The following is a 14,937-nucleotide window of genomic DNA, read 5'->3' as shown; positions in this document are numbered from 1 at the left end:
GTCTGCAAATGTAGGTTAAAAGATTATCTTTGGATGTTTAGGAAGAAAAATTAAAATGCATTCCAATGTCAATGTTTGCAGGTATGTGCCTATCAATGCCAGTGTGTGCAGGCATGCATCGTGTGTGCAAGACACACAACAGCAGACACATTTCAAATAGGTTTTGTTTTAGGCTCAGCATTCCGCCACAGAAGTATCTGAAAGCACCAACTCCTACTTGATTTTATTTGAGAAGTACACTGGCATTATGTCTTTCTTTGGAGACTAAAAAATTAGCAGGCATAGAATTTCTGTAATAATCATTAGTATTTCTTGAAATATTCTTGTTTAGTGTAGTTTTATAATCTATATTTGGAAAACACTGATAGAAAACCTAATTTAAAATGATGATTTTCTTCTATGGAATTAGCTACAGACTAAATTCATAATATAGGCTATTCATTTTAGTTTTGTGCCAAGGCACTTTTATTTAATAAAAATAGCTAATTTTACATTTTCCTAATTCAAATGTATATGCCTGTGTAACGTAAAAAAGGATTTTTAAACTTCTATAGATCAGAGTCCTTATTCAGGAATTGAAAAAGTCTTGGCAAGAACCTGCCTTTCTTGGCTGGCTATTTTTTTAAGACTCTAATTTTTAGAGTAGTTTGGAGATCACAGCAAAATTGAGCAGAATGTACAGAGATTTCCCATGTACGCTCCATTCCACATGTGCAGAGCCTGCCCCATGATCAACATCCCCCATCAGAGTGGTACATTTGTTACTAATGATGAACCCACAGAGACACATCATTATCACCAAGAGTCCATTTTTTACCCTTGGGTTCCTTGGTGTTGTACATTCTGTGAATTCGAAAACTGTGTAATGACATGTATGCACCATTACAGTACCATACAGAATAACCTTACTGCCCTAAAATGCCTCTGTTCCACCTGTTCCTTCCTTCCTTTCCTGTAACCCCTGGCAACCACCGATCTTGTTATTGTCTCCATACTTCTGCCTTTTCCAGAGTGTCATATCGTTGGAATCATACAGGCTGTAGCTTTCAAGATTGGTGTCCTTCACTTAGTCATGGGAATTCTTTCCCCCATGTCTTTTCAAGGCTTGATAGCTCATTCCTTTTTGGTGCTGAATAATATTCCATAGTCTGTAAGTATCACAGGTGATTTACCCATTCACCAACTGAAAGACACCCTGGTTGCTTCCAGGTTTTGGCAGATTTGAATAAAGCTTCTATAAACATCCATGCGCAGGTTTTGTGTAGACGTAAGTTTTCAACCCCTTTAGGTGAACACAGAGGAGTGTGGTTGCTGTCCAGTATGGCAAGAGTATGTTTAGTGTTGTAAGAAACTGCGAAACTGTCTTCTAAGTGGCTGTACCATTTTGCACTCCCACCAGAAATGAATCAGAGCTCCTGTTGCTCCACATCCTCACCAACATCTGGTGTCCTCAGTGTTCTGGATTTTGGCCATTCTCATAGGTATGGAGTGGTAAGCACCTGTATTTTCATTTAACAGTGCATCTGAAATGTAACACTTCACAGACTGTACCGCAAAGACTGGAAACGTCACAGTTCTGTTTTAAAAAAACCTTCTGTGAAACTAACTGCCCTAAGTGGATTTTTCCCTGCCAATTACCTACAGCTGGAAAAGGATTTTGTGTATGTTGGACGTTGAGAATTGAAGACACTGGAAATTTTACGTTAATGACCTGGGAAGTCAACACAGAAAGCTCACATTAGATCAAACTGAGGGAGGAGGTAAGAGAAATGGGTGAAGGGGATCAAAATGTACAAACCTGCAGTTACAATTAGGTCATGGGGATACAACGTACAACACAGTGATGACAGCTAATAATACTGTACTGCATATTTGAAAGTTGCAGAGAATAGATCTTCAAAGTCCTCATCACAAGAAAAAAAAATGTTTGTGACTATGTGTGACAGATTTTAATTGGACTTACTGTGGTGATCATTTCATGATATATACACATATCAAATCTTTATGTTGTATATACGACACAAATATGATGTTATATGTCAATTATACCTCATTCAAAAAAGAAAATCAAACTAGTATGATTTCACTTTTTTTAAAGATTTATTTATTTATTTGAGAGAGAGCGCGTGCACGCACACATACAAGCAGGGGGAATACCAGAGGGAGAGAATCTTCAAGCAGACTCCCTGCTGAAGGCAGAGCCCCACGCGGGGCTCTATCAATTGACCCATGAGATCATGACCTTAGCCCAAACCAAGAGTCAGACAGTTAACCAACTAGCCCCCAAACGAACATGATTTTTTAAAAAAACTAAGTTTAAAATCTTTCTTGCTCCAAATTTTATCATCTGGGAGTCAAATTCAGCCAAGAATATGCAATTCTTCTATTAATTGAAACTCACTTAAATCACCATTCTAAGCTGGTTTTCCCATAAGGACGGACTGCTCCAAAAGAAACCAGAGAATTTGGCTGACAGTGAATCATTCGAACTTCTTCTTAGTTAACTAAAAATGAATTTGACCATTCACTAGAGAAATCATATCAAATTCTGTGGTGATAATAAAATAATGACTGCTTTGCAGCTGGAGGGCCTTTTTTTTTTTTTTTTGCATATCTAGCTGTGGTGCATTTTAATAAGAAATGATGACTGCGTCAGCTTTTACCCATGAAGCAGATCTTTATGTTCTGCTTCTGTCTTCCACTCACCAGTGTCTAAGACTTTGTTCGTAAGATCACTGACACAGAGACATACAGACTGACAAACGTATCATCACAATAATGAATTCACCCACTTAAGATTTGGCACACTGATTTCAAAATGAAAAACCTAGAATTTACTAGATTTTCAGTATGTGTGAGGTTCCACTGTTTTCCCTGAATCACAAAAGCTATGGAGCATTCACATAGGAACAGGTCTGCTGTTAACATGAATCATTTTCAATATATACATGACACTGTGTCCACAGGACCGCATCTGAAAGCACCAGCTTCATTCTCCATTCATGTGTTACCAAAAGGAGCATGTGGCTTCTTCAAGTGTAATGACTGACACTGCCTTAAAAAAAAAAGGGACAGTTTGCTTCCTGACTCGTGTTGAAAAAATTCTGAGCAATATTTTAAAACTTCTTCAGTAAATTTCTCATTTGGTGACTGGGAGGAAAATACATAAAATAAATACCCTCATTGATTTCTACATGTAATTTATAAAAAAAAAAAAAAAAGTGAAACTTGTAGATAAATCCCATATTTCCCTCACCACAAATTTCTCCAAAAGTATAAACTCCATCAAAGAGGAGCTAGCAAGCTCTACTGCACTCAAAGTGACAGAATTTAAGAGGCCATAATGAGTACTTCTGCTACACAAAATCATTATCTATCTCTAACACTTCCTTCTGAGGCTGACTTCTAAACCTGTACCAGAGTGGGCCCTGCTAACTTCAAGGCATTGATGAAGAATCGTTGAAAGCTCTTATCATAAATGGATTCAACACAAATGATGACAAAGTGAGAGATCCAGAGAAATATATCCTCACATAGGAAAGTCAGTGGCATAAAATGCCAAATGCCCTTAACCGAAGCTTTCCTGTTCATTAAGCAAGTTCTATAAAAACTTCTGAAAGTAAATTCTTCAGGGCTCAATTGTGGATGTGCAATTTCTATTTCTACTATACTGCTACTTACTCAAAAACTAATTTTAATGAGTAAGACTCAGAGTTTGCCAAAATGCTTTCCACAAAACAACTTTCTCAAGATGTTCCAGAGTTCTAATCAAGTGAGAAACCCTGAATACTTCATTCACTTCTTGGATATGCATAATGTATACTAACAGAAAAAGTTCCCAAAAGTCAATCATTAGAAAGGTTTAATATTGTTTCAATAAGCATTTCCCAGACATAGCTGGCCACATATGCAACACCTAATTAAACAGTTTGGGAAATGCTCTCCCATAATGTTAGAAAAATAAGACTCTCATTTAAGAAATAGTAGGAAATATTTATTATATACTAGGCACTCTGCTGGGAACCAGATTTCTAGTCTTTAAACAGAACATTGGTCTTTTGTGACTTTTTTTTTTTTTGACTTACATTTTTCTCTTTTATACAGCTCTGTCCTTAATAGCATTGTTTGTTTGTTTTCCAATTTTGTCTGAACTTTTTTCTTCATTGATGTGAAAGCCTAACAAATGTAAAGTAGTTACATTAGTATCTGGCTCCACTCTGTACTTTGTATACAGTAAATATTCTGTAAGTGATTCTTGGATAACAAACTGTACATGTTTTTTAGACAAAGCAATGATGAAAATCCAAACAAATGCAACACTTCTGAGTTGGTTGAGAAATCCTAACACTTACAGGCCATCAGCAAGATCTTTTCAATCTATATTTCAGAATGTTTAGAAGGAAACCATCTTAGGGGAAAGTCAGTTAGCAGCTAGCTATCTGCACATTTCCGTATGGCGAAAACTGAGGTGTAAGTGGATGATCCCCCTTTTAAATTTAACATCGTGTTTGGCATGTTCCGTTAATACCAAGAAGGTATCAGCCAGGAACTGGGATGTCACTGATACGCAAATGAACTACACTCAAAACTTGTTGTTGTTCTTCTGTAATGGATTGGTAACAGTCTATTTATATTCTTGTCCCATCTTCCTCAGATTTCACCGTCTTCTCATTCTCAGTCTGTCCTACTCATGATCTTACTCTAGCTTCTCCTTGAGCATAAATACATCATAAATTTTCAGAGATGCCACTTGTGGTCAAAGAAAAGATTAAATGAACTGGGATCCGTGATCATAAAAATCATGATCTCGATATCCAAACCAGGCCCATTATGTGACACAGAAACTACACAATCAATAAACTTTCAACAACTGTGGATGCTTCATGCACTAAGTACAGACTGGGGGCTGCTGAACGGAGAGACCAGGTCAATAAAAGGACAGTGGGAGCCTGAGAAGTATGCATGACTGGATGGGGAAGGTGGCTCTAGAAAGCCAAGGATGGGGGGTTTCGTTTTGTTATGGAGGAAACCATGGTCACATCTGAGGGCTTCTGAGCAGAAAACTCCCATGGTGAAATTCATACTTTCTTTTTTAAAAGGTAATGTTTTTTGTTTTGTTTAAAGATTTTATTTATTTATTTGATAGAGATCACAAGTAGGCAAAGAGGCAAGCAGAGAGAGAAGGGAGGAAGCAGGCTTCCTGCTGAGCAGAGAGCCCAATGCAGGGTTCGATCCCAGGACCCTGAGATCATGACCTGAGCTAAAGGCAGAGGCTTAACCCACTGAGCCACCCAGGCACCCTGTGAAATTCATACTTAAAAGAGTTCAGGTGTCAATGAACTGGACAGGTGAGGAGCTGTTAGTTAAGAATTTAAAACACTGGGTTACAGTGACTGACCTATGTCCAGGGATCAGGGCCCCCGACGCAATGCTGACGCTGTGGGGGATGAAGATGCCCACGATGATTTCAAAGAAAGAGCCACTAAAGCTTTGAAAGAAATGAAGAGGAAGGTGGGATACACAAAACCTGAGACGGATTCCTCCAGAGTGGCTCAAACAAAGCCAAACGAGGGAAAGGCTGGGAAGAGAAGCTTCTTTTAACGAGGAAGTGATGGGTTGTTCTGATACGCTGGTATGAAGTGTCCAGCATTGAAGTGAGGCAACAGGACAGGAAACCTAAATTATGTCCCAGTAAAATAAGAGTGACAAGCCTTATCAATAAAAGCCTATTTCTTATTAGCCTTCCCTGGGGGGTATATGGAAAATGGGCTTTCAAAAACGTAGAGAGCGAAAAAGGGGAAGGGAACATGCCAATAACTGAACAATTCCGTACTAAGTCAGCGGCAGCTGTCTTAAAGCAAGATTTATCTACTACAGCACAATCTATCCAAAAGCAAATCTGTGCAGAGAATTACAAAATATCTTTAGGACTGATAAATGTTCTCTTACATGTATTTTTCAAAATGCTGTCGAGAGAAATGATGGGGAATTTAAATGAGTCGGCCCAATATTTGTGTAAGGATTCCACAGCCAATGTACATAATTTTCTCACTATTAATGCTTAGCACTGGGCTCGGGCATTTCCCTTACCAGCCTGTGGAGTTTTCAGTACTGGCCCTGGCAGGCGTCCCACCAAGCAATCCCTCCCCAACCCCAAACATTCCCAACTACCCTCGTCATGCCAGTTTAACCACTGCCCCTTAAACCTTACATAAACATCGATTCACATGGCAATATACTCCGACTCTGCTTCTTCCTAACTGTAAGCTATTTAAATTACCTCTGCCTCAGTTTCTTTAGCTATAAAATGCAAAAGAGCTGACAAAATCCCGACTTGTCTCTGTTGCAAACATGGGATGTAAGGTAGGCAAAAGGTACAGCAGAGACTATGCCCAATAAATCTAATTAAGAGTATTATCTTAATCCATGAAATAAACGGAGTTTAAATATTTTACTAGGTAAGTTTCAATAAAGTTATATTTGTGTTAAATTGGTGGTTATTTTAGGTCAGTGGTTTTAAAATTCATTTAATAATGAAATCCTTTTCAAAAAAATTGTGTACAGAAAAGAGCCAGAGCAGCTATAATTTACAAAGGGATATGAAAGCTCAGATTTCACTCACTCATTCGGCTTCCTTCATACTTCCTTCACCAGGCACCCCAGCTTCCAATGTAGGCTCCCAGGGCTCCAGGGAAAAGACTTTTTTTCCTAAATCATTATTTTTGGATAATAACTGATAAAGTATAAAATTACAGGAAGCAAGTCCCCATCACCAAGAGGAACATGCTAAGTTTTGATTTTTAAAAAAATGATCGTTCTTTTCATTATGACATCTTAAGAAGCACTTGATGGTTTCAAAATAATTGCATATTTCAAGATTTCTAGAATGAGACTGTAATTCTTTCACAATGAAAATTGATTAATCTCTTTGAGATGATCATCTTCTACTTCGCCACCCTCTCAACACCCCCAGTCCTGCACCCACATACACTTCTCCTTTCGAAGAAAGTCAAAACAAATGCACTTTATCAATCAGGTAAATTGCCTCTCTCCATGGCATCCCATGAGCAAGGAATTAAACATTGGGAACTCAGATGGATTAAGGCCCCTAGAAAATCTGCTTGATCACCAGAATGCTATTGATTTTTTAAAACTGAATTAAATACTTTTAGAGTCCAAACTCCCTAGTGTGTCATCGTTCCCATTAACTCTCTCATAATGTTAAGCAATTGCATTATCTTTCTGTCCCCTAAAAGCATTTGAGCACGCCACAGGGCTTATAACTTGGCTACACGGCCTCCGAATTCTTAAGAAATTCTATTGCAAGTGACATGACCAGATTTGGGGCTTTTTGAAGTATTTGACCATCACTATACCTGACCATTTAGTTAGAAAATTGCTTCTCACCTGCCGGAAGACCTTTTAGCATTCATTAAATGACTGAATAAGCATCTACTTATTCAAAAAAAAACATTGTACTAGGCGGGGAGACAGGATCTGGGGAAACTGCAATGAATAGGATGGACCCTGCCTCCAAGAAGCTCAAGGTCAGACAGATGCTCAAGGAAACATATGCTAATAAAACAATGTGACAACATGGTTTTAGAAATACCTAGAAGAATAATACAGGGAACAGAGTGCCAAAAAAAGACTTCTCACAGAGGAATTTGGTTGGATCTTTAGCAAAGATCCAACAAGGAAGGCCTCCCAGGGCTGAGATGGGGGAAGATGGGAGGACAGGATGTAGATGGGAGTTCTGCAGGATGTGCAAAGGCCCAAGAAAAAGAAGGGTAGCATGTGATTTGAGGAACTGTGGACACTTCTGTTAGTGATACATGCGATGCTCAAAACAGTTATGTGAACAGAAAATCCCAAAGGAGCGGGGCACATACTCGCACACTTCAAAAGATGCCACTCTACCCACGACCACAGGAAAGAGTGTCTCTTCCTATAATTAAAGGTATACACCTATAGCCAACTCTGAACATTCTGCCAGATATTAAGTGTCTAATGTATTAATAATTTCTAATATAAATGTTAGATTTCTTATCATACAGTCACACTTCTCGATTAGAAAACTCTCAATTTAATAAACATTTCTTTATTCTAATATCCTTTCTAAAGGGAAGACACTTTTACATTCTTGAGTGAAAAAACACTGAGGTCTCAAGAGTATAATACAATCCCTGGAGGCATATATTTTATATGCATATAGACACATAAAATGCTGAAAGAATAAGCTCTAACACATTAATAGAAGATGAAAAAAATCACATTTCTTAAGTTCTTCTTTTTTTTTTTTTTGGCTTATCTCTTTGACAAAAAGTCTTGACAATAAATACTTCTGATTTGTGCATTTTCTAAAACCTCAGTTATATCCTCATGATATACTATCCTTGCCGGAAACTCACAATCGGGGAATCCCACAGGGGTCCATGGCCAGGCCCAGTGGGCTCCCCTTGCTCAGTCCTTTTTTTGCTGACAACTGGCACCAGGGACTCAGCCTGCGCTCCCATCCCTAGGAGCTGTCACTACTTACTTTCTCCTTTCTGTTTCTTCTACCACTAACTGCACGACTGACTACAGATGAGATGAAGGGCCAGAATCCCTTTGTGGTCTTAAGGATTTTACTATTAATCAATAAGGGAGAAAGAAGGAGGCAGGAGATCACAAGCATGACAAGTACAGGGAAGGAATGACTTTTGCATAAACTTCCCAATTGTGTACAGTTGAGGCCAGACATTAGCACATCCCTGAAACTGGAAGAAGCACTGGGCAGGGGCCCATGGAAGGTCCTGAACCACTGACAGCTGTGAAATTATTCCAAGAAGTCCAGGAATCAGAGGTGTGTTACAAAGACCATTGCTAGAATAAATTAATCTAGCTGTATATATGTATTTTCAAGCCTATGTAGACGGTCTTAAAAACCAAACTCATAACATCTAACGCTTCTTTCTCATTATCTCCCAATCGAAAGACACAAAAACTATCACTCTCCAACCAGTATCTGCATGATCCTTTGATGTTCAAGAGTCTCCATGTTCAAAGAGGCTGAGAACAACAGTGTAGAGGAAGGAGCATAGGTCTCAAGAGGGTTACAGAACAGGGTACATACATGGTAGCTTCTTCAAAGAACCGAGCAAATTTCAGCTTGTTTCTTAAATTCTCTGAGCCTCAGTCTGTACATCCAAAAGTGACGATATAACAGTTACATGAACCTTCTCTTTAGGGAAACTTAACTGAACTCAGTCTCCCAAATGACCATAAGTTCCCCCTTGTTCCTCACCTTAAGTCCACCAAGAAAACAGAACAGCCAATGTTAATAAGCCTTTCAACCTCCAAATGAAAGCTCAGTTTACCAGGCCACTGGCCAGCCCTGACACAGTTGCCTCTTGGCATTACCTCCTACTCACAGAAACGTAAAACAATGTATGTGTAAAACAAATTCTCCCTATTATTTCTTTTTTGAGTAGTAACATGTGAGGTCAACCTTTGCCCTTAGAACAAAGTGTAACTTGTTCTTAGAAAGTGTGAGAAAGAGAAAATGGTTTATTAAGTTTTATCTACAACCTGAATTGAAAATGATCCTTTAAATATATTCTCAATGGTTTAAATGAAATGATAGTTAAATATAATTCAAGATAATCATATACTATTTCTCCTTAAGATTCCCACCTCCTTTAACCATGAAGTCAGTCTAGTTTATTGAAAATGACACTATTGCTAGACTATTATAAGTTAATAAGCACTTTCAATCAAAACAGCAGGATTTTTTTAAATTTTTAAATGCCCAATTAACATGCCACAATGAGAAATACAGAATAAATATCAGATTCTAATGTAGTTAATGAAAACAATGCATTTTTATCTTCAGGGGAAAAAAATGTCTTCTCTGCCATTAGCTATAAATACTAAAAGACTACCATTAAAGGAATTATTAGCATTATTATACTAAAACAAACTTTTATATATCATTTTGTAGAACAAGCTTTTGGGGAGATTTTGGGGAGACAAAGAAATTACAGGAACAGTCTGTTAAAGTCTTCTTTAGTAGATACACAAGTCCCAGGTATTTGAATCTGAGACAAAAGAAAATACTATCCCTTAATAAGATTACATAGAAAAGGAAACATCTCTTACTTTAAGAGCAACCAAGGTGCTTGCTCCTACAGTGAAAACTGAGGTTATTTTAATTAGTTTATCATTTATCCCAAGCCCTACCCCCACCCCCCAACCCCCACCCCCGCCGCCTTGCTCCTGGAGGCTTCCATACCTTCTTCACCACTTGCTATGTTAACACCAGTTCAATAATTGGCTGATAGAGAATTTTACCGCAGCATTTAACAGATCTCAGAGATTAAGTGTGTGGCTCACTCCCTCATTGTACAAGTAAGTAAACTGAGCCCAAAAGAACCCAAGCATCTTACTGAAAATAAGCTAGTTAGCTGAAAAACCTACCCAGAGCATTCCCCAGGCCACACCTCTCACTGGGTGAACAGCAGTTAACTGTTACACTGCTCAAGCAGCTATCTACCTGATGGCGTGGAGAATGTTTTCAATGGGACGCATGGCATATTTTAGCGGTTAAAATAATCCAAAAGGATATTAGTCATACGCCAACCTCCTCTGGATAGTACGTGTAGGAGCAGCATTAATTTAGCTGAATCTCCTCGAAATTATTCTTTTTATTCACAGCTGCGGTGATAGTACCACAGTAAATTAAGAAGTACTGTAATTTCATCCTCTCCCAGTAAGTACATGTTATGTGTGTTATGTTCTCAACTAGTAAATCAAATCAATATGCCAGTTCTGAGGCTTAGGCTATCCATATGGGAAATGCGATAACCGTTTTAATTAAAGCTTTTTTGAGACACAGATTGCAGCACGGATCCTCAGCATTTTAAAGATTCACATTAGTTCCAATCTTTTAAAAAATGTAGTTACAGAGGAAAGCTTCTTCTGCAATTTATATGTTCATAAATGTTTCCATTAAGCTAAGCAATATTTTGGAATGTAGTCAAATGATATTGAATGTCAAGTCCTAACAGCAAGGCTAAATCTCTTGACATTTCTCATAGGTGGCCACTGCTCTTTTAAACAAATGTCCCCAAAGGGTTAAAAGGGAGAAAATCCTAACTTAACAAGTGAAGATTGCAAGATGTATTTTAAAAGCTACCTTTCATTTTAACTCTACCTCCTAAATACAAAATTGGATTTGGACTTCTTTCACACTGTTAACAATTTAGTATTAATATATGCATCTGTCATACCTCCCCCTCAAGAGAGAAGTTATACACTCCAGCTACATATAACTTCCAAATTCTTTCCAAAACTAAATGTAGAAAACCAAAATACCACTCCTTAAAAAAAAAAAAAGTATGGAGAACTGGCAGACTGCATATTTATGTCAACCTTCAGAAAACATGGAAACACGCAGCCCCAACTCACCAAGAAAATTATTACTTGTGTTGAAACTACTTTGCGATACCTTTTATGTTTTATGCATTTCACTTCATACTCAGGATTCCAGTTCTTCACCTGCTTGCAGCTATCAACCCCCAAATCTCTCAAGAGCGAGCTACTACTACAGTATAACAGCTTTAATACGAACAGTGCAAGAGTTCTGCTCATTGCCTGTGGCGTGATCTTAGAAACCCTTGAATCAAACATATCTATGTTCCCTCTTATTTAAAATGGGGGGACCTCTAGCCTGGGATGTGGCTAAAGGACAGCAACAAGAGAAAAAAAAAAAAAAAAAAAAAAAAAACCCAAACACGGAACATGCTAAGAACAAAGGAAACACAAGCCTGTCAACAGGAAATGAAGCAACTCTATATACACAAATACCTTTTGGGGCCGCCAACGTAGGTGAAAGTAAAGGTGGAGTCTGAGTATCTGAAATCTGAAACGGAAAAGTCCTGTTAAAAGCTACCCCTCGAGTGGGTTTTTAACCTTGGTCATTACTTGGGCCCCCTATTTAGTGGAGCCAAGAGAAGGCCTGGCGGGGAGGGAGGTGTGGGCTGGAGAACCCGGAGGTCCCCTCTCCGCGCCATGCAGGAGGGGATGCTGCGCACCCCCGGCCGGGTGCCGCGGGAGGCCGCCCCCCGCAACAAGTGCCAGGTGCCATGGCAACGGCGGGAATTTCCCGGTCGGGGAGGCCGGAAGCGGCCCCCGCCGAGCTCGCGGCTGAGAAAGCAAAATCCGATCCTTCTCCCGGGGGAGCAAAATGGACGAAAGGCGACCCCCCAGGCAGGGGAGCAGGGCGCCTCGGGAACCCCGGGAATCCCTTCTCTTTCCGGGGCAACGCATTGTCAGTCGGAGGGGACTAACGGGAGCTGAAGGCGCGGAGATCCGGCCAGCGCTGCCCCCCGGGGGCCTCGGCGCCGGGCGCAGCCGGCCAGCGCAACGTAGCGCGGCGCAGCGGGCTCCATTCCCGGTCGCCGCCGCTCAGCCCATTGCGCAAACCCGCGGGTCCTCCCCGCCCGGCTCGGCCACCGCCGCTGAAAGCCGGGAGGCGGGCTGGGGCGCTCCGGGTATCCACAGCGGGCTAAAAAAGACCACGCACGGCACCTCCGCCTAGACCCCCGCTGGGACCACAGTGGTTCAGCCGCCAGAGCTGGTAGTCGCCCCAGACTGGGGGTGGGGGGGCGCCCCCTCCCCCTTTTAGCTCCAGCTCCCGCTGCAGCAGCTGTTGCCAAATGAACCCCGGAATGGGGACGTGCAACCCACCCCCAGCCCGAACCACACACGTCGCGGTCAGAGAGCTGGGAAGGGGGGCGGCGGGCGGAAGCTGGCGCTGGGTCCGAGGCTCCGGAAAGGCGAGAACTCACCTGCAAACAGGCAGTCCTTCTCGGCTCTGGACTTCTGGATCACGACGTCGATATCCTTCTGAATTCGCTCTTGCCTTGAACACATCCCCATTAAATAAATCCCTGGAAAAGAAGCAGCCGCTATTTCCACCCCACCCCACCCCCCTCGCACGCTTCCAGCTTTCGTAAATATTCAGTTAAAAATGAAACCTCTGGCCGAGGCAGGGGCTGGAGGCGAAGTGGTTTCGGAAGTGATCCTGGGTGAAAGAGGAGGAGGTGGTGGAGGAGGAGGAGGAGGGGGAGGTCGGCTTTGCATTCCCAGATGTGACCGCCCAGCTGCTGCTCGCCACTGCTGGATTCCAATTTCCTCCCCTCCTGACAATGGATGGTGATGACACCGAGTCTCACTTTCTCCCTCCCCCGCCCGGACCAACGGCCGTGGGGGGCCGAGGGTGCTGGAGACGGCCGGAGAGCGATCACCCGCGGGGCGGCGGGCGCCGGCGAGGGGCGAGCCCCGCTCCGCCTCACGCGCGCACACCCCTCGCGGCCCGCACACCGGCCTTCCACACCCGCGCACACTCGCGCCCGCGGGCGGCGGCGGCCGTGCCGAGGCTGCTGCAGCGCCGCCCGCCGCAGACCCTCCCGCGCCCAGTCACCGGGTCCCGGCCGCCGGGGTGTGAATAGTATCCGCCATCCCGGGCACAGGCTGGGTGTCCCCGCCCCGGCCGCCGCTCGCGCCGGCAGCTGAGTGGGAATGCAGGTAGTGAAGACTCCCGGGGCTCCCAGCCCGCCCCCCCCCTTCCACCACTTTTATGAATTCGACTCCACTTTCGGAAGGGATTATGAGTCATATGGAAAACCCAAACCAGAGCGGCTGGGAGGGGGGAAGAAGGAAAAGAAAAATCTTTAGAAATTGAAAATAAATATAACGAGCAAATCCTTCCTTGTTGCCACATCAGGCTAGATGGAAAAAAGCCTTGACATGACTCCAGACAGACGCCCCCCCCCCCTCCCGTGCTCCCTCACCTCCAGAATCTTTTTCTTCCAGGTGGGGAGGTAGTTCAGTCCCTTTGGGACACCCTTGAGGAAATGCAGCCCCTTTCTAGGGACTTTCTCTACTTCCAAAGACTCACCAGTTCTTCCCTCCTAGGTATTTCCGTCCATAAAAAATTGGCAGAATCAGTGAGCACGTGCCAGGGTCTCCCTAGAAAATGGGTATCTGTTTGGCTTGTTTTAAGAAGCCGCCCCTTTGCCAGTCAGTCAAGGGAAAGCTCCTACCATCCTGCTGTCCTTTTCAGAAGTGAGAGAGCGCTCTGATCCTCACTTCCTGTTCTGCCTTAGGACACCTCAAGGCTGAGGTAGCCGTCCTGCCTCTATACTGCCATATGCCCTAGGACAGGCATCCAAAGGCACTTTTCTTGTTGTTTTTTCCCTCCACTGAGAAGCCTGCCCTGAGCAGACTGTGTGTGTCTCCTCTGGTTCTGCATTCCCAGTGCCTGGGGCAGTGCCTGAAAAATAGGAGGCAGGCCTGAACGCTGGCTGGATGCAGGACTGGTGGCGCCTTGCAGCTTCATTTCTGTGTGGCTACCACAGTCTTAGACAACTTCCTTATCAGCAGAAGTACCCAAGAGTGGCCAGACTGGCTCAGACCCTGAATCAGCCCAGTCTGGATTCTGATATGGGCAACCCACCGGTGTGTAGGAGACTTAGAAATGACTGTCATCCCTGATGGGGTCTTAAGATTCCAGAGAGATAAATGCAATGAGAAATCATATGTCCCAACCCCTCTGGCTTGCAGAAAAGAAAACATGAAATCATTTGTCCTACAGCCTTGAACACAACACATTCACTGTGAATTTTAATAAGAAACACTCCTCCGCATTAAGAAGACCACTGCTGTCTTTGATCTGAAAGTCACAATACAGTACGTTTTCTGTTCAGAACTTCTGAAACTTCCCTAGGGTATGGCCAAGGTGTGTAGACCTCTTGGCAACCAAAAACACTTCCTTCTGTTCCAAGTAGCCAGGAGTATCATGTGTATTTCCCTCCAGCCCTCTGTGCTCTAACTTCTCTAAAATGCTTAAAATCCAACAACTTCCCCCAAATTATTTGATGGTTGTCTCTCTAT

At 42.4% G+C, this 14,937-nt stretch overlaps 1 protein-coding gene across 4 annotated transcripts in view; it reads right to left on the bottom strand.

Moving 5' to 3' along the window:
- PARP8 (poly(ADP-ribose) polymerase family member 8) overlaps positions 1 to 13,357 on the bottom strand; it is a 168,405-nt gene extending 155,048 nt beyond the window's left edge. For 2 of the 4 annotated variants that reach the window (XM_032851447.1, XM_032851448.1), the window contains exons 1-3: positions 13,020 to 13,245; positions 12,831 to 12,932; positions 11,848 to 11,902 (exon numbers count right to left, since the gene is read on the bottom strand). In XM_032851447.1, the coding sequence (XP_032707338.1) occupies positions 11,848 to 11,902; positions 12,831 to 12,932; positions 13,020 to 13,125 (263 nt within the window). In that variant the 5' untranslated portion in view covers positions 13,126 to 13,245. Of the gene's footprint in view, positions 1 to 11,847; positions 11,903 to 12,830 lie in introns of all 4 variants that reach the window. The other 2 variants (XM_032851446.1, XM_032851449.1) reach the window with 2 other exon arrangements.
- Between the last annotated feature and the right edge of the window lie 1,580 nt (positions 13,358 to 14,937).

This window comes from Lontra canadensis, unplaced genomic scaffold, assembly GCF_010015895.1.
Source record: "Lontra canadensis isolate GAN:19392208 unplaced genomic scaffold, GSC_riverotter_1.0 scaffold5, whole genome shotgun sequence".
Lineage (NCBI taxonomy): Eukaryota > Metazoa > Chordata > Mammalia > Carnivora > Mustelidae > Lontra > Lontra canadensis.
The sequence above is the reverse complement of the archived record's forward strand: the minus strand, read 5'-3'. Positions and strand labels throughout refer to the sequence as shown.